Source organism: Elephantulus edwardii, unplaced genomic scaffold, assembly GCF_000299155.1.
Source record: "Elephantulus edwardii isolate Elephantulus edwardi_28Jun2011 unplaced genomic scaffold, EleEdw1.0 scaffold00043, whole genome shotgun sequence".
In the NCBI taxonomy this organism is placed as follows: domain Eukaryota; kingdom Metazoa; phylum Chordata; class Mammalia; order Macroscelidea; family Macroscelididae; genus Elephantulus; species Elephantulus edwardii.
The window spans coordinates 14,090,938-14,111,054 of NW_006399793.1; the positions used below are offsets into that span (position 1 = coordinate 14,090,938).

At 37.6% G+C, this 20,117-nt stretch overlaps 1 protein-coding gene across 2 annotated transcripts in view; it reads right to left on the minus strand.

Moving 5' to 3' along the window:
- MCTP1 (multiple C2 domains, transmembrane 1) overlaps window positions 1-20,117 on the minus strand; it is a 906,633-nt gene that overhangs the window by 459,253 nt on the left and 427,263 nt on the right. For both annotated transcript variants that reach the window (XM_006885367.1, XM_006885366.1), the window contains one exon: window positions 8,533-8,647. In XM_006885367.1, the coding sequence (XP_006885429.1) occupies window positions 8,533-8,647 (115 nt within the window). The remainder of the gene's footprint in view (window positions 1-8,532; window positions 8,648-20,117) is intronic.

Below are 20,117 nucleotides of genomic sequence, written 5' to 3' on the forward strand. Positions count from 1 at the left end.
TCATCAACAACCTGCATTATGCAGATGACACAACCCTGCTTGCTGAAACTGAGGAGGACCTGAAATGCTTGCTGCAGAAGATCAAGGACTACAGCCTCCTCTATGGATTGAAACTCAAAATCAAGAAACCAAAGATTCTCACCACTGAGCCAATTGGCAGCATCAGTATGGATGGTGAAGAGACTGAGATAGTCAACAGTTTTCGTTTAGTTGGTTCCACAGTCAACACTCTTGGTAACAGCAGCCAGGAAATAAGGAGACAAATTGCATTGGCAAAGTCAGCTGTGAGGGACCTCTCAAGAGTACTGAAGAGCAACAACATCAGGCTGGAGACTAAGGTATGCCTGATTTAGGCTATAGTCTTTGCAATTATGTGCTATGCATTGGAAAGTTGGGCTGTAAATAGGGGTGATAGAAAAATAATCGATGCCTTTGACCTGTGGTGCTGGAGACGAGTGTTGAATATGTCATGGACTGTTAGGAGAACAAACAGGTTTGTTCTGGAGAGGGTGAAGCTGGAGTGCTCCTCAGAGTCAAGGACTCTGTAGCTTCATCTGACATACTTTGGGCATGTTGCAAGGAGGGCCTGGTCCTTGGAAAGGGGCATTATGTTTGGGAGAGTGGAGGGGCGGTGTAGGAGAGGAAGACCTTAGATGAAATGGTTTGATTCTGTGACTGGAGTGGTGGGAATGAGTGTGTTCGAGATGGTGAGGTTGGCACAAGATAGAATGGCATTTAGAGCTCTTATCCATAGGGTGGCTATGAGTCACAAGCGACTTGATGGCACATAACAACAATAACAACAACAATTTTTCCTCAAGGTTGGCCACAATTTGTTGTGATTCATACAATCAAATGCCTTTGCATAGTCAATGAAACAGATAGCCTTTCCTCTGTTACTATCTGTTTTCAACCCAGACCTATGTGACATTGACTATGATGTCCCTAGTACCACGGCTTCTTCTAAATCCAGTTTGTATTTCTGGTAGGTCTCTTCATGTACTGTTTTTGTCATTTTTTTTTATCATGGTTTTGTTTATATGTGATATTGACAATATTGTTTGATAATTTCCATATTCTGTTGGATCAACTATTTTTGGAATGCAAATAAATATGGATTTCTTCAACTCAGTTGTCCAGGTAGTTGTTTTCTTAATTTCTTGGAACACTGATGAACATGTCCAAGGCTGTATCTGTTTACTGAAATATGTCAACTGGTATTCCATTAATTCCTAGGGCCTTGTTTTTTGCCATGATTAAAACTACCAATCAAATTGAATGCTTGGAAATTTAGTATGCATAGCTTGTTCCAAGATAAATGTCAATAAATACTACAGTTAACTCACATTGTTTCTTCTATTTCTATATCTCTTCTAGTCTTTAAAAAGAGATTAATAAATCCCAGGCAAGTAAGTGTATGAAAGAAAGGATTTAAATTTGTAATACTTTGGAATTCTTTGATTCCATAATATACATTTTCTCTTCTATTTTCCTTGTATACATAGCCCTCTCATTCGACCTTAACAATTCTTGTTTTGAGGGCAGACATGGATAGAGAATAATTTGCTGCTTTGAGAGAAACGATAATGCAAAACCAAAGATATTCAGCCTCAGCACTGTGACGTCGTAAGAAAAGAAAGATAGCACAACGCTGGCTAAAAGGGTGGACAGTACTCAGCTCAGTTATTTGGCACTATGTGTTGCCTGAATTTCTTATTATTTTAAATGAGCCAGAAATCCTGATTGCAATTTTTAAGTATTGTCTCATTTGTTTTAAACACAATAGAAACCAAACCAAACATTGTAATGCAACCGTGACCTGCATATCACCTGTTGGTGATCTCTGCTTTTAGCATCTTTCCAAGATTTTTTGTCACTTGAAAGCACACTGCTGTCATTTACCTGAACTCCTTTAGTAATAATTCTTGTATGATGACCTCTTCTTGTTGTTAGTAGGTGCCAGTGAGTCAACACTGACTCACAGTGACCTATGTACAACAGACTGAAAACCTGTTCAATCCTGCACTATCCTATCCCACAATCCCCAATCTGTTAAAACCCATTATTACAGCTACTGAGTCAATCCGTCACATTGAGTGTCTCCCCCTTTTTACTGACTCTTCACTTTTCCAAGCATGAGGTTCCTTTCCAGACTGCCTTTCAAGGACTCAGTTTTGTTTGTTTAATGTCAAGAACTGAATTCTAATCTAAACCCAGTAATTAAAGAGCCTTGTAACATATTATCCAAGTTTCCCTTCCACCTCTAAAATAGAGTCACTCTTGGTACTCTACAAGGTTTCTCTGAAATTTTGACACAGAAAACTAGAACTAATAAAGGCAGATAATTTCATTATGCAGATGAAGAAATGTATATCAGAATTAGTGAAACAACTAGTTATATAAAAACATGTGACTAGTATGAATTGGACAGGACAAGGCATTTTTTTAACCAGTAAATTAACTTTGAAACTTGCATTTAGAAGTAATTTTAGACTCACTGAATAGTTATAAAAATGTACCTGAGTTCTTGTATATCTGTCACCCAGTGTTTCCTAATATTACTATCTTACTTAACCACAGTGAAATGATTGAAAAAAGGAAATTCACTGATATAACATCGTTAATTAACCTATAAAGTTTATTAAAAACTACCAGCTGCTCCACAGAAAAGGCTGGGAAATATCCTCCCAAGAGATTTACAGCCTCTGAAAACTCACTGGAGGATCAGCTATGAGTTGGGTGTGACTTAGTGTTAAAGAACAACAACAAAATAATGTATTTAGATTTCACAGATTATCCAGATTATCTTTTCTGGTCCAGGATCAATTCCAAGATCTTATTCCCTATATTTGTAAAATATTTGTTAATTTGATCCTTTTGATGTTTTAGAATTAGTAATCATACTCTAAATGCTGTTGTTGTTGTGTACCATTGAGTTGGAATCAACTCCTAGATGACCCTTAAGCAAGTTTTCAGAGGAAGTAAATCATAGTAGAGGAGACTGCTCATTCTTCTCCTTTCATACTCCATACTGGGTAAAATATTTGTATATAGTTCTTTGTGTTTTATAACATATAATCCAAATGCTTTGTTGTTGTTGTGTGTTCTTAAGTCACCTGTGACTCATAGCGACCATATATACAACAGCTCTGAACTCTGCTCTACCCTGTGCCAACCTTATTGTCTCTGACACATCTGCCCCCATTACTCCAGTCACTGAATCAATCCATCTCATTGAGGATCTTCCTCTTTTGTGCTGTCTCTTCACCATCTCAATCATGATGTCCCTCTCCAAGGACTGGTCCCTCCTTGCAACATGCCCAAACTATGTCAGATAAACTTCAGAATTATTGCCTTTAAGGAGCAATCTGCTTTCACCCTCTTGTGGACAAACTTGCTTGTTCTAGTAGTAGTCCATGGTATATTCAGTGCTCTTCACGAGCATCACAGCTCAAATGCATCAATTCTCCTTCTATCACCCCACTTTCTTTGTCTGTCTTTCTGTTGTATTGCACATAAATGTGAAAACCATGGCCTGGATCAGGTGGACCTTAGTCTCCAGACTGACATCATTGTTCTTCAGTACTCTGTAGAGAGATCTGATAGCAGACTTTCCAGTCAATTCGTTCCTGATTTCCTGGCTGCTGGTACCACGAGTGTTGATTGTGGAACCAAGCAAACTAACGTTAACAATCTCAGTCTGTTCACTCTCTATTATGATTCTGCCAATTGGGCCAGTGGTGAGAATCTTTGCTTTCTTGATGTTGAGTTTCAATCCATATTGAAGTTTGCAGTCCATGACCTTTTGCAGCAAGTGCTCCAGGTCCTCTTCAGTTTCTGCAAACAAGGTTGTGTCATCTATACAACGCAAGTTGTTGATGAACCTTCCTTTAATCCTGATGCCACATTCCTCCTCATACAGCCTAAATAAATTTGTAGACATAACTTCTGTTATGTATGCCTTTCTTGCTGAAGACTCTATGAAGATAAAGGCCCTAGATATTTTGTTTAGATGTGTACTCTTGACACATCCCTGGCACTTGTTTCTCTTGTTGTGTGCCATCGAGTTAATCACACTAAAAGAAATTGTCCATTCTTCTTCAGCATGCACCCCTGACACATTTCTGGCACTTGATTTGTTCTGCATATAGATTGAAAAGGAAATCATCCCTGGCACACAGCCTTCCCAATTTAAACCATGCAGTGTTTTCTCACCACAATTGGCAGCATCAAGACGTATGGATGGTGAAGAGATTGAGATTGTTAACAACTTTAGTCTGCTTGGCTCCATGGTCAACACTCTTGGCACCAGTAGTCAGGAAATAAAAAAAAGTATTGTGATGGGAAAGTCTGCTGTTAGGGACCTCTCCAGGGTACTGAAGAGCAATGGAGTCACTCTGGAGAATAAGTTACGTCTGATACAGGCCATGGTCTTTGCAATCACTTTTTATGCATCAGAGAGTTGGACAATGACTAAGGAGGATATAAGGAGAATTGATGCCTTTGAGCTGTGGTGCTGGAGAAGAGTATTGAATGTACCCTGGACTGCCAAGAAAACAAACAGATTCATTCTGGAGAGGGCTAAACCAGGCTGCTCCTTGGAAGCAAAGATTCTGGGGCTTCGTCTGACATACTTTGGACTTGTTGTAAAGAGGGAGGGGTCCTTGGAGAGGGACGTCATGCTTGGGACGGTGGAGGGACAGTGAAAGAGGGGAAGACCCTCTATTAGGTATATTGATTCAGTAACTGGGGTAATCAGGATGGTGGTGTCAGAGGCAGTGCGATTGGCACAAGATACAGCATAGTTTAGGGCTGTGGTACATAGGGACGCTATGAGTTGTAAGCGACTTGACTGCACACAACAACAAAAACAACAACAACAACAACAACAACAACAACAACAACAACAACAGTGTTTTCTTGCTCTGTTCTAATGACTGCTTCTGGTCCAAATATAAGCTTCACATAAGCACAATCATATATTCTGAGATTCCCATTTTTCTCAGAGTCAGCCATAGTTTGTCGTGATCTACACAGTCAAAAGCCTTTGCATAGTCAATGAAACACAGATAGACATTCTTCTGGTACTCTCTGCTTTCAGCCAAGATCCGTTTAACATTACCTATAATAACCCTCATTCTACAGGCTTTTCTAACCCCCACCTGCACATCTGGAAGTTCTCTGTTGATGTGTCATTCTTTCTATGGAATGGGAACAAATATGGATCTCTTATAGTCAGTTGACCAGATGGTTGTTCTCCAGATTTTTTTTGGCACAACTTGGTGAGCACATTCAGGAAAGCATCTGTTTGTTGAAATATGTCAATTGGTATACCATCAATTGCTGAGGCCTTGTTTTTTGCCAATTCCTTCAGAGTAGTTCGAACTTCTTCCTTCATCAGCACAGGATCTTGTGCTTATGTTATTTCATGAAATTCTTCTGTGTCAACCAATTCTTCTTGGTACAGTGACTCTGTATATTCCTTTCAAATGCTTACTTGGCTATTATATTCTTTATCTATGAGAAGTGTAGGGTTATACTCAAATTGTATTTTTGTCATATGTCATGGTTGATTTGATTTATTTTAAGAAATTATTTTAACTGTGATTTTAATGAACATTTACAAGAAGTTAGAGTTTCATTCATTCATTGTTTCATGTTTTACCGTCTCACCCTACCTTCTCCCACCTCCATTTCATTTTTTTTTCACTATTCATTCATTGTTGCATAATACCCACTTCAATTGTTTAGATTGACAGCCTTAGAAATGCAAGGAAGGGTTGAAATCTCCTCTGTGGAAGCAGTGAGTGACCATGAGTTCTCCTATTTATGGTAATTCAGATTATTTCAATATTTTACAGTTACAAACACTGCTGCAGTAAAATGATCTTGTATGCACATATTTCCCTATCATTGGAGACACATCTAGGAGTATAATACATTATCTCTTCATGCCAAGTCCAATTATTTTTTTTTTATTGAATGAGGTAGTACAATTAAGAGTACTCTGAAAATGGAAAATATAGGGTAGAAATGCTACTAGTAGAAAAAATACTACTTATTAGTGTTATTTATCTAATATAATTGTAACTTCTTTTGAGAAAAGTGTCTAAATTTTACAAATATTTGTCTTCAACTACTAAAATAGATGGTTAATTTTGAAAATTTCCCGTGCTGAAATTCTAAAATTTCCAATAACATCTTCACTCATTAAAAAGAATAGGATATTTAGTAGTTCTTGTTGTTGTTGTTGTTGTTGTTATGTTCTGTCGAGTCACCTGTTATTCATAGTGATGCTATGTACAACAGTCCTAAACCCTGCTCTATTATGTGCCAATCTTATTTTCTCTGACTACCTATCCCCATTATCCCAGTCACTGAATTAATTCATCTCATTGAATATACCATATACCTCTAGGAAAACAAACAGGTAAGTCCTGGAGAAAGTGAGGCTATGCTGCTCCTCAGTGGCAAGGATTCTGAAGCTTCATCTGACATACTTTGGACATGTTCCAAGGAGGGATCAGTCCTTGGAGAGGGACATCATGCTTGGGAGGGTGGAGGGACAGCACAGGAAAGGAAGACACTCAATGAGATGGATCGTATTGCAACTCAAGGTTTGAATTTGTTCTTCAGTACCTTCAGCATAAGAAATGTTGAGCGAATTTGGCCCTTTTGATTTTCTGACTGCAGCTCCTTGCACATTTCATTTTAATACTTTTCTTTGTCTTCCTGCTCTGCTCTTTGGAATCAACTGTTCAACTCCCTAATCTTTGCTTTGCCTTCTCTGTGCTCTAGTGAAATATTCAGAGTTTCATCTGACATCCATCTTGGTCTTTTCTTCCTCCTCTGTCTTTGTAATGACCTTTTGCATTCTTCCTGCATGATATTCTTGATATCCTCCCACAGCTCATCCTGATTTCACTCTTGAATGTCCAAGGCCTCAAACCTGTTCCTGATGTTTTGAAATTCAGATGGTATGAACTCAAGATCAAAATTTGGTTCCTGTGGACTTGATTTAATTTTCCTCAGCTTCAGCTTGAACTTACATATGAGTAGTTAGTGATCTTTTCCACAATCAGCCCCTGGCCTAGTTTTCACAGCTGATATTGAGCTTCTCCAGCGATTCTTTCCACAGATGTAAGAGATTTGACTCCTATGCGTATAGCCTTCATTTGTGTTTCTTACAAAATGTATTTGCAATGAATAAGTAATTGTGCAAAATTCTATCATTCTATCTCCAGCTTCATTTCTGTCACCAAATCCATGTTTTCCAACTACTGACCCTTCTTTTCTATTCCCAACTTTTGCATTCCAGTCACCCATTATTACTATTGCATCTTGATTGCATGTTCAATCAATCTCTGACTGCAAAAATAAAAATCTTCTATTTCCTCCTCTTTGGCTCTGGTTGTTGGTGCATACATTTGAATGATAGTGGTATTCACTAGACTTCTTGTATATGTATGGATATTATCCTGTTACAATATTGCATTTCAAGATGGATCTAGAAATGACATTTTTAACTATGAAAGCAACCCCATTTTTCCTCACCTTTCGTCTCCAGCATAGTAGATCATATGATCCTCTGACAAATAACATCTATTATTTATACAGTTTCTGCACTTCAAAACTACTACTGGCATATTAAATTATTTTCTCCAGTTTATTCTTATACAGAAAGGAGATAGAAACCACAAACACAGCTCTAAGATGGGTGCTCCCACTTTTCAAAGTATGAATATCAAATAGGGTTTGATAAGATTGTAAGATGAATAGCCCTGGGTTATCTGAAAATGAGTGAGGATGAGTTTATAGACTCTCCTTCCACCAAATATAAGGAATTAAACACCAACTCTTCCATTTGGATTAAGGGTCCTCAAAGTGTTCAGGTCCAGTGCAATTACTAGTTTGAATGTGCAAAGTACAATTCAAAAGCCTTTATAAGGTTTTTACCTGGCTCTGCTTTTAATTTTGTTTCAAGAAATCTTCTAGATAACAGTCCTAGTCCATTAGAAGAGTTTCTTTGATTTTAGAATCTATGTGCCAAAGTATATTTGCCTGATCTTGCCACTTAAGTAACACACAGAAAGAACTAAATTTAATCTACCATGGGATTATTGCCATCTTAAATAAAGTTAAAACTCATTTGTAGGCCATCTCCACAGTTTTGTTGAAATACTACTGGAGCCTGTCATTTCAGCAGATTTAATTGAATAAACGTATGCAGAAAGAAGCAGCATGCATCATTTACTTGAATTGTTTCATTGTTATATGTAATGTAATGCCAAGCTTATTAGCAGTTTGGTTGGGACTTTGCAGTGAGGTTGAGAATTGTTCGGAGTTTCAGAACTTGCATCAAAACCTATTCCTCTAGATTGTGAGCAGTTAAGTCATGTTTCAAACATATCTTTAAATGTGACCTTCAAGTAATGTTAATACTCTAGTTAGTTTGTTTCAGGCAAGAAACCAGTAAAGAAAACAAATGTGGTCACTATTACAGCAGGAAGTAATTCTAGGTAAAGTTCTTACCTCCTCGATCTCGGGCAGCTAAACTTTGACCCCTTTTTAATGTAATGTCCAACTGGTACATCCCGGGATCAGCCGGGGGGACATCTGCATTACTGGTTCCAGCAGTATTTATTTTCTGGAAAACAAGAAATATACCGCAAATGAAATTAATTTCCCTTGTTCCATAGCCTCCAATGGCAGATCAACTGGATCTTAGTTCAAATGATAGGAATTAATAAAAAATATAAATCCTCTATCTCATGATTTTACACAATACCATAATCACTGGATTATCCAGGCTTCTAAAATTCTTCAGGCCCGGGCTAGAAATAGGACATTGTATAGGAATTTTATGACATAACTCAAATGAGGACAGCAAATGTAATGTGAAAAACACTGCCCATGAAAAGCCTCTCCTCGTTTAACTGAGAAATGCAGTTAAAAAACACAAGCATAGCGTCTAAAGTAAAAGCATAATAAATTAAAAGGGAGAAGAAAGACATGTGAGAATGGTTGATTTCACAAGTAAATAAAAGCAAAATGAAAAGAATGAATAATAAAACATTTTGACTAATTTATTTCAGCAAAATTGCTGATAAGGAGAAATTACACATTTCTGTTTTGACCCCTTATATAAAATGTGATATAAATATGCAGAAGAAAATTTATCTAGCATTTTGACAACTATTTGCAAGAAATACATTCTCAATGAGGCTAAATTTTGAAATACTGCTGTGTATAGAGTATTTCTTCAGCTAAAATAATCTCTTGGGGTTGCCTCTGGAATAGGCCTGGCAGTAATACACAATGATTAAATTCCAAGACATCAAGTTATAAATGCAGAACTATATTAAATCAAGACAAAGGAAATCTGGTAAAAATTATATGGTTCATACTGTATAGTCTCCACCACTTTTAATACAGAAAAACTCACTTTTCTTCACATGTTCAAGATAATTTAAGGTTCTTTTCTTAGAATTACTTTTTCTAACTCGAAATGAAATGCAGCTTTGTTCTGAAATAACATTCATAGATTAGATAAAATAATACAGAACAGTCTGGCTCATTCAGTTCTATAATTCACGTGAATCCCAACGCTGTAGCACACAATTTGAAAGCATCTTTATTTAGATACAATACACCCATTTGATGCAATATTTTTGAAGTTTCAAAACTAAGATAAAATGCTTTCCTGTAGGAGCGATATTACTTAAAACAAGCAGCAGCATGATACTAACTGATAAACTGAACTCATAATCTCTCCTCTGGGAGCAGTGAAGTGCAACTCATTTTTCTTCCTCCCGATCTCACTGTTTCTATAAAAGATGGCACTGTTCCCCCTGGCTCGCAGGCTCAAAATTGTCGAGACATCCTTGACTTCACTTTGCTCTCACCCACATCCAAACAGCTGCCAAATCACATTCACTCCATTTTTTTTTGCATTATGTCTCCTAGTTGTCTATTTCTGTTTCATTTCTATTAAAGCTGATCTCTATCAGGTCTTTATAAAAGGGAAAAATAAAATACTTTTCTAGCTTTCCCCGTTCATTTAAGTCCTCTACATTTCTGATGTTATCAGTGATAACAATTTAGGGAACATGCTTTCAATTTTGAATGCCTACACAGATTGTTTTTCTGTGGCTGAGTTTTAAATTTTTGTCTCTAACTTAAGAAAAATATCATAGAAATTTTTTTAATCAATATTTGCCAATATCCTATTTTTAACCATCTCATTTTTCATTGTGGCTATTTCATACTTTTTACAATTACTTCCCTTTGATTGAGCATGTGGGTTGTTTTCAGTGTTTGTGAGTATAAACGCTGGTCCTTTTATTTTTGTACAACAAAAGGCTTGAATAGTTCATGTTCTTACCAAAAATACATGAGCACGTCTGTTTCTTACACCCTAATTAGCACAGGATGTCACAAATTGTTCTAATTCTGTTCCTCTCTAAATTTCATGGGTGAAATTCATTATTTTACTTCTGTATACATTCCTGGGATTATGGTAAGGTGTCTTCAAAGCACTGTAAAAGGGAGATAGACTGACACATTTTCTAGGTCCCACAGGAAATGCTAAATTATAAAGAAAGGACAACTACCAAACAACCATTTGAAGACCATCATGTATGTGGGTCTACTTAAACAAAATTCAGATCTAAATCCAACACTTAGTAAGTTTCATAGAGGAGCCAAACAAGTTGTCATCAAGTTGACAGTGTTTCACAGTATAAAATGGGATCCATGGGGTTTTCAATGGCTGATGTTTTTTTAAATCAATCAAGAAGTTTCTCTTCCAACATACCTCTGGGTGGCTTTGAACCACCAATCTTTTAGTTAATAACTGAGAACTTAACCATCTGAGTGCCTTCCCCCCTCCCCGACCATTTGAATGCTTTTTAAAGTTCTAAAGAGCAATGTTATCACTTTGAGGACTAAGATACACCTGGTTCAAGTAAGGGCATTTTCAGTGGTCTCAGATGTATGTGAAAGAGAATGAATAAAGAGGATTAAAAAAAAAAGAATTGATATCTTTGAACTGTGGTGTTGATGAAGAAGATCAAATATAGCATGGACTGATAAAAGAAAAAAACATGGAAGAAATGTAATCAGAGTATTTCTTAGAAGGGAGTTTTCCAGCCATATACTTTGGGCATCTTGTTAGTATTGTCCAATCCCTGGATAAGCACATCCTGCTTACTAAAGTAGTTATTGTTATTGGGTGCCATCAAGTCAACCGTGACTCACATTCTCTGAATAATAAATCTGACCTTTGATCTATTCTGTGCCATTGTCACAATATCTATGCTCAAGCCCATTGTTAGAGTCACTGTGTCAAGAGAGTGAGAGAAAAAGAGGAAGACTTCCAATGAGATGAATGGACACAGTTAGAGCAAGCAGATACTGATTGTGAGGATGACACACACTAGACACTGTTGTAGAACTGTGTGTTGTTGTTAGTAAAATTAATCACTTATGGTGAGGAAGAATCAAAAAGTAGCAATAATGCACATAATTTAAAAATAAACTAGGAAGTATGTGTGTGTGTATGTAACTCTTGACCTTCTGCCGCAAGTGTTTCATATTCTTTCTTTCAGCAAGCAAAGGTGTTTCATCTGTATAATGCAGGCTGTTGAAGAGTCTTCCTCCAATTTTGATGCCACTTTCTTCTTCACAGTGTCCAGCTTCATGAATTATTTGCTCACCATACATAACCAATAGTTATGTAGACATGATACAAACCTGACACACACTTTTTCTGATTTTAAACCAAGTAGTGCTCCCTTGCTCGTGTCAGACAGCGGTTTCTTGGTCTAAGTATAGGTTTTCTATTAGCACAATTTAGTATCTGGATTCCCATTCTTCTCAATGTTAGCCATAATTTATCATGATCCACATAGTCAAATGCCTTTGCATAGCCAATAAAATACAAATATACATTCTTCTAGTATTCTCAGGTTTCAGCCAGGATCCATCTGACATCAGCAATGATATTCCTGGTGCCACGACCTCTTCTAAAACCAGATTGAACTTCTGGTAGTTGCCTGTAAATGTACTTTTCTAGCCATTTGAGTTGGAGTCAAAAAATCAAAAGGGCCGAACTCACTCAGCATTTCTTAAACCCAAGGAACTGAAGAACAAATTCAAACCTCAAGTTGCTCTAATCAAGGATGCTTTAGGCAGAATATTAAATGATCCAGGAAGTATTAAAAGAAGATGGAAAGAATATACTGAGTCACTGTATCGAAAGGAATAGGCAGATATAGAAGAATTTAATGAAATAACATTTGGCAAGAGCCTATAGGGATGAAGGAAGAAGTTCAAGCTGCTTTAAAGGAAATAGCAAAAAATAAGCCCCCAGGAATAGATGGTACATCATTTGACATATTTCAGCTAACAGATGTTGCCCTGGATGTGCTCACCAAGCTGTGCCAAGAAATCTGGAGAACAACCACTTGGCCAATTGACTGGAAGAGATCTATATTTGTTCCCATCCCAAAGAAGGGTGACCCAACAGAGTGTGGAAACTATAGAACAATTTCATTAATTTCACAAGCAAGCAAGATTCTACTGAAGATTATCCAAAATGACTGGAACAGCACATCAGCAGAGAACTGCTGGAAGTCCAGGCTGGGTTCAGAAGGGGTCTTGGTATTAGGGATATTGTAGCTGATGTTAGATGGATCTTGGCAGAAAGCAGGGAATACCAGAGGAATGTATATCTATGTTTCATTGATTATGCAAAGGCATTTAACTGTGTGGATCATAACAAACTGTGGCTGACTCTCAGAAGAATGGGAATCCCAGAACACTTGATCATGCTAATGAGAAACTGATACTTGGACCAAGAGGCAGTCGTCAGAACAGAGCAAGGAAACACTGCATGGTTCAAAAAAATATAATATATGCATGTTTAAAACACAATATATGTATAAAGCACATCATACATGAGTGGGGGAAGGGCATTGATCAATAGTAATCATGTAATTATTTAAAATACTATATATATATATATGTTGTTTAAAACAATGTATATGAATGAAGCACAATATATATGAATGATTGCATAAAAATAAATTTTAAAAAGGGGAAAATTACTTTTAAATGAAAGAGAACAAGTATGTGTTCACAAGAAGAGGAAAAACTATTTTAAGCAATGTATTTTAAAAATAAGTAAAAGGGGAAAATGAGATATTTAACTGCTTACTGATGTTTCTATATTCACATACATCTCTTACAAAGATCAAAAGCAGAAGATATGATAAAGGAAATATTTGTAATATCTTTGATACAGTTGCTATTTCTGAAAATTATTTTTAAAAGACAAAAATAGATTAATAAATTGAATGAACAAGAAGATGAGCTTGTCGAAGATGAAGTGAATGAAGCCAAAACCTAAAAGCCCAATGAAGTTCACTCTTTAATCAGATGTTCAGTTATAAAATGGCAAAAGTGAAACTCTAATATAGTTAAAATTACCTTAAAAGATTACTTAACCTGTTTATAAATTTAATGTGTAATTTTAACTATAAAACTGTGTACTCTAGATCATATCCATCCTAAGCTATATGAAGCACTTAGTATCAAAAATGCACATGTTTCAGATGTCTATGCTTTTAATCTGTTATCAAAACACTAGATAAAGATGAAGAAGAGATCCAGAATGAGAAATTTCCTGTAGACTATATTTTACCTTTTAGAAACTATTAAACTAATGATAGTGAAGAATGAAGTTCAAGCTGCATTGAAGACATTAGCCAAAAATAAGGCCCTATGAATAGATGCAATACCAACTGACATGTTTCAACTAACAGATGCAGCCCTCATGTGCTCATCAGTTTATGTCAGGGAATATGGAGGACAGCTACCTGGCCAACTGACTAAAAGAGATACGTATTTGTCCCCATTCTTAAGAAATGTAATATTAAAAAAATGTGGAAATTATCAAACAAAATCATTGTCATTGTCCAGCTCTCTGATGCATAACAAGTGTTTGCAAAGACCATGGTCTGTATCAGATGAACCTTAGTCTCCAGAGAGACACCATTGCTCTTCAGTACTTTGGAGAGGTCCCTAACAGCAGACTTTCCCATTGCGATACGCTTTTTGATTTCCTGACTGCTGGTGCCAAGAGTGTTGACTGTGGAGCCGAGCAAACTGAAGCTGTGAACAATCTCAATCTCTTCACCATCCATCCTGATGCTGCCAATTGGTCCAGTGGTGAGAATCTGTCTTCTTGACATTGAGCCTCAGTCCATACTGAAGGCTGCAGTCCCTGACCCTTTGCAGCAAGTGTATGAGGTCCTCCTCTGTTTCAGCAAGCAGGGTTGTGTCATCTGCATAATACAGATTGTTAATAGATCTTCCACCAATCCTGATGCCACAATTCTCCTCATAGAGGCCGGCTTCTCGGATAATCTGCTCTGCATACATGTTGAAAAGGTATGGAGACAGGATGCATCCCTGGCGTACACCTTTCCCAATTTGGAACCATGCAGTGTTACCCTGCTCTGTTCTGACTACTGACTCTTGATCCAAGTACAGGTTTCGCATTAGCACAATTAAATGTTCTGGGATTCCCATTCTTCTCAGAGTCAGCCACAGTTTATTATGATCCACACAGTCAAATGCCTTTGCATAATCAATGAAACACAGATAGACATTCTTCTGGTATTGTCTGCTTTCAGCCAAGATCCATCTAACATCAGCAACAATATCCCTAGTACCACGACCCCTTCTAAACCCAACCTGGACTTCCGGCAGTTCTCTGCTGATGTGCTGTTCTAATAGTTTTGGATAATCTTCAGTAGAATCTTGCTTGCATGTGAAATCAGTGACTAAGGAGCATAGGAGAATTGATGCCTTTGAGCTGTGGTGCTGGAGAAGAGTATTGAGGGTACCATGGACTGCTAGGAAAACAAACAGATTCATCCTGGAAAGGGTCAAACCAGGCAGCTCCTTGGAGGCAAGGATTCTGAGGTTTCATATGAGATACTTTGGACATGTTATAAGGAGGGACCGGTCCTTAGAGAGGGACATCATGCTTGGTAGGGTGGAGGGACAGCACAGGAGGGGAAGGCCCTCTATGAGGTGGCTTGTTTCCGCGACTGGGGCAATTGGGATGGGTGTATCGGAGATGGTACGATTGACACAGGACAGAGCAGATTCTAGGGCTGTTGTACATAGGGTTGCTATGAGTCGCAAGTGACTAGATGGCATATAACAACAACAACAACAACAATATTATATTTTAAATATACGTTCATATACCTAGTTTTTTCGTTCCTCCTCCCTCTCTTCCATCCTCTTTGCCCTTTCCTCTTCCGAACAACTATACATGCCCTGTTCCCATTTGCTCATTGCAGTAACCATATTTTCTTTTGTGAATTTTTCCCAGGTTGATCCTCAGCTTTCCTTGTCCTTTACAGCACTCATTGAAAGCACTGACTTACATTCTATCTCTGCTCTGCTGATCCCCTGTTCTTTATCCCACCTTAGTCCCCCTCCTGTGTTCACAGTAATAGTCATATACTCTATTTATTCTTTTGTGACTGTGTTATTTCACTCACTATGTTGTTCTCCAGCCCCACCCATGATGCACAGTATTTTATGATTTGTTGTTCCTTACCACTGTATAGTATTGCATTGTGTGAATGCATCAGAATTTTTCTATCAATTTATTTGTTGGTGATCATTTGGGCTGTTTTGACTTTTTTGCTATTGTGAATAATACTGCTATGATAAACATAGGTGTACACATCTCTGTTTGTACCTCAGCCCTGCTTTTCTTGGAGTATATTCCTTGTAGTAGGATAGCTGGGTCATATATTTCTATATTAACCTTTATGAGGAAACTTCAATCTTCTTTTCATAGTGATTCTACCACTTTACAATTCCACTAGTAGTGCATGATAATTCCAATCAACCTCTCCACCTTACCAAAATTCATTGCTTATTTTTCCTGTTAAAATTTGCTATTGCTACTAGGGTGAGATGGCATCTCATTGTTGTTTTGATTTCTATCTCTCTGATAGATGGTGATTTTGAACATCTCCTCATGTGTTAAAGTTTAGTATCCTAGTATTCATGAAGATGCTTTTCATGTTTGACCCACTTAATAATTGGGTTATCAGTCTTTTTCTGGTGGAGGTCCTCTAGTACTCAGTAATTTTAGTATGAGTCATTTGTCTGAATATCATTGCCAAATATTATTTTTAGACTGTGGGCTTCCTTTTTGTTCAAACTATCTTTTCCCCACCTTCCTCACCACATCTGAATATATTTGTACTTCTTAAAGGGACATTTATAACCATTATTTATCCTAAGCATAACATTGGTTTTTTGCTCATAAATGTGGATTGCCTACCTTAACAGAATAAGTAAACTTTTCTAGACTTACACATTAATATCTGCTATTATTTCTATTTCTCTGAAGGACTTTTCCCCCCTTCTTGCTCTTCATATCTCCTTACCCAGATGCAATATTAAAGATGCTGTGTGCAGAATATTGAATCACCCAGGATGCATCAACAAAAGATGGGAGGAATACACACAGTCATTGTAACGAAAAGAATTAGCTGACACAGAATAATTTCATGAATTATTAGACCCAAAATTACAAGTATATGAAAAAAATGCAATGGTGATAAATACAGAAGTTCAAGCTGCTCTGAAGGAATTGGCAAAAACCAAGACCCTAGGAGTTGATGGGATGCCAATTGACATTTTTCAGCAAACAAATACTGTCCTGGACGTGCTAACAAAGTTGTGCCAAGAAATCTGGAGGACAACCACCTGACTAGCTGACTGAAAGAGATCAACATTAATTCCCATTCCAAAAAAGGATGATCCAATAGAGCATGGAGAATATAAAACAATATCACTAATATTAGAGCTCTGGTGGCCTAGAGGCAAGAATCTGTGCTGCAATTCTGAAGGCATGTGGTTTGAGGCCGCCAGCTGCTCTGTGGAGAAGGATGGGCAATCTCCTCCTATGTAATTAACTGCCTCTGAAAACTCTCTAAAGGGTCAGCTATATAACAGAGTGTGAAAATTATAAAAAAGTATCACTAATACTACCTGTAAGCAAATATCTTGCTGAATATTTTCCAAAAATGACTGAAATAGTACTCTTAAGGAAAACTTTCTTTTTCCCTCTGTTGTGTTGTTGTTGGCTGCCGATCCATAGCTGACCCTCTAGAGGGTTGTTAGAGGCAGTTAATCACAGGGAAGAAGATTGCAGAGCAGCTGGTGGATTTGAACCATGTGCCCTTGGGATCGCAGCTCAGCTTCTCAACACCAGGCCACCAGAGCTCCTATCACTAATTTTACACTCAAGCAAAATATTAATGAAGATTATGCAAAAAATAACTGGAACAATACATCAACTGAGAACTACCAGAAATACAGGCTGGGTTTAGTAGAGGTAGCAGCACTAGGGACATCATTGTCAATGACAATTGTATCTTGGCTGAAAGCAGAGAGTACCAGATAAAAGTTTATGTGTGTTTCATTGACTATGCAAAGGCATTTGACTGTGTAGATCACACAAATTGTGGCTAACCTTGAAAAGCATGGGAATCCCAGAACACCTGATTGTCTTCATGCAAAACCTATACTTAGACCAAGAAGTGGTCATCAGAACAGAGCAAGAAAACACTGCATTGTTCAAAATTGGGAAAAGAATGGGTCAGGGATGCATATTGTCTCCATACCTTTTCAATCTATATGCAGAACAGATCATTTAGGAGGCTGGTCTTTAGGAGAAGGAATGAGGCAACAGCTTTGGAGGAATATTCATTAACAACTTGCATTATGCAATGACAAAACCTTGCTTACTGAAACTGAGGAGGACCTGAAGGATCTGCTGCAGAAAGTCAAACACTGCAGTCTTCAATATGGATTGAAGCTCATCGAGAAAACAAATATCCTCACCATGGGGTTGATTGGCAGCACCATGAAAAATGGAGAAGAAATTGAGATTGCTAACAATTTCAGCTTGCCTGTTTCCACAATCAACACTCTTAACACCAGCAGCCAGGAAATAAAAAGACAAATTGAATTAGGGAAATCTGCTGTCGGGCACCTATGCAGAGTGCTGAAGTGCAAAGATGTCAGTCTAGAGACCAAAGTGTGCCTGACCCAGGCCCTGGTCTTTCAATTACTTGTTTGCATCAGAGAGCTGGACAATGAATAAGAATGACTGAAGAATAATTAATATCTTTGAACTGTGGTGCTGGAGAAGAATATTGAACATACTATGAACTGCCAAGAGAACAAACAGGTCTGGTCTGGAGAGGATGAAACCAAGTTTCTCTTTGGAGGCAAGGATTTTGAAGCTCCATCTGACAAACTTTGGGCATGTGATGAAGAGGGACCAGTCCTTGTTGAAGGAAATCATGTTTGGAAGGGTGTAGGAGCAGTGCAGGAGAGGAAGAACCCAGGTTAGATAGATTGACATAGTAACTGGGGCAATAGTGGTAAGTGTGTCAGAGACAGTGAGACAGGCTTAGAACAGGGGAGCTATTATTAATAGATTTGCTATGAATTGCAGGCAATCCAATGGTACATAACAAAACAAAGTTGAGTATAGGGACCCTATGAATGTTGTTGTTTACTGTCAAGTTGGAACCAGCCATAGCTGATGCTCCTGCAGGTTTTCAGAGGCACTTAATCCTACGGAAGGAGATTGCCCATCCTTCTCCCACAGAGCAGCTGGTAGATTTGAACACTGTGCCTTGGGAATTGCAGTGCAGCTTCTTATCACTTGGCCACAAGAGCTCCCTGACCTTATGACTAGCAGAAGGAGATCTTGTCCTATCCTTCATCACCCTCATGATCTCAAGCCCTTAGCTGCAGTCACTGTGTCAATCCATCTTATTAATGATGGTCTCACTCTCTTTTCTGACTCTATTTTTTAAGTCATGATAGTTTGGGGTTTGCTGTGGCTTTGTGTGTGTGTGTGTGTGTGTGTGTGTGTGTGTGTGTGTGTGTGTGTGTGTGTTTGTATGGGGTGTTCAGTGTGGTGGGTTTTTTTTCCCTTCTCTGAAATATAGTTGAGAGTAGAGAACTCTTGGGACTACTGAAGTTATTGAAAAGGGTTTGTAACACATCTGTTCAAGTCACAAAGGTCAGATATTTCTACAGAAAACAAAAGATGAGTCTGAGAGATATTGAGGAGTCAGTCAGCTGAATTTGTTAACTGATTTGTCAACTGACAGAATGTGGTAAATGGATGAGTGAGTCACACAGGAGTCTGAGCCGAGCTTCTAGGGGGACAGTAATGTCAAGAATAGAAAGATAAAATGAGAGAATGGAGCAAATTCCAGAGCACCACTGTATGAAGTTCCAAAAATACTCAAATCTTTATATTAAACAAAAGAAAATGAAGAACTTCATGTATCTAGAGTGACTCTTGTAATGATTCATTCCTAAAAGATTGAAATCAGTAGGTTAATAATGCATGAAGAAATGTTGTAAGTAAACATTTATATTTTAATATCTCTGTTAAAATCCTTATTTCATTTCTATATCAAGTGTATAAATATAAGAATATATTTAGGATGGTGTGTCTGATGTGTTTGGCTATACATATGGCTTTAAAACAGTTTTCAATGACATGTCTACTTTCTATTCCATTCTGTAGTTGCTGTTATATGCTGTCAAATTGACTATGACTCTTAGCGACCCTTTGAACAACAAATAGGCACCCTGCCCTATCCTGTACCATCTTCACAAACTCTGACTCATTCAATCTATTGTTACAGTCATGCTGTCAACTCATCTTTTTCTTTTAATTTTTTAAGTTCATTTTTTATTTTATTTTTAAACTTTATTATTAATTTTGATGAAAATTTACAGAGACTTTTGATTTCCATTCATTCATTGTTGCACTTTTCTTCCCTCCCAACCCTCCCCCCTAGTACACTACCCTCTTGGAAAAGTGAAAAGAAAAATTCTTTCATTGTTTTACAAACCCTCCCCCAGGTCCACTCCACTTTGCAGCCTTTGCTCTGGACTCCTGTCATGACAAAAATACCTAATCACATACCCCTTTTAAACAGTTTTCTCCCTCATCTGTTTCAATGCAGTATACATTATTGAAC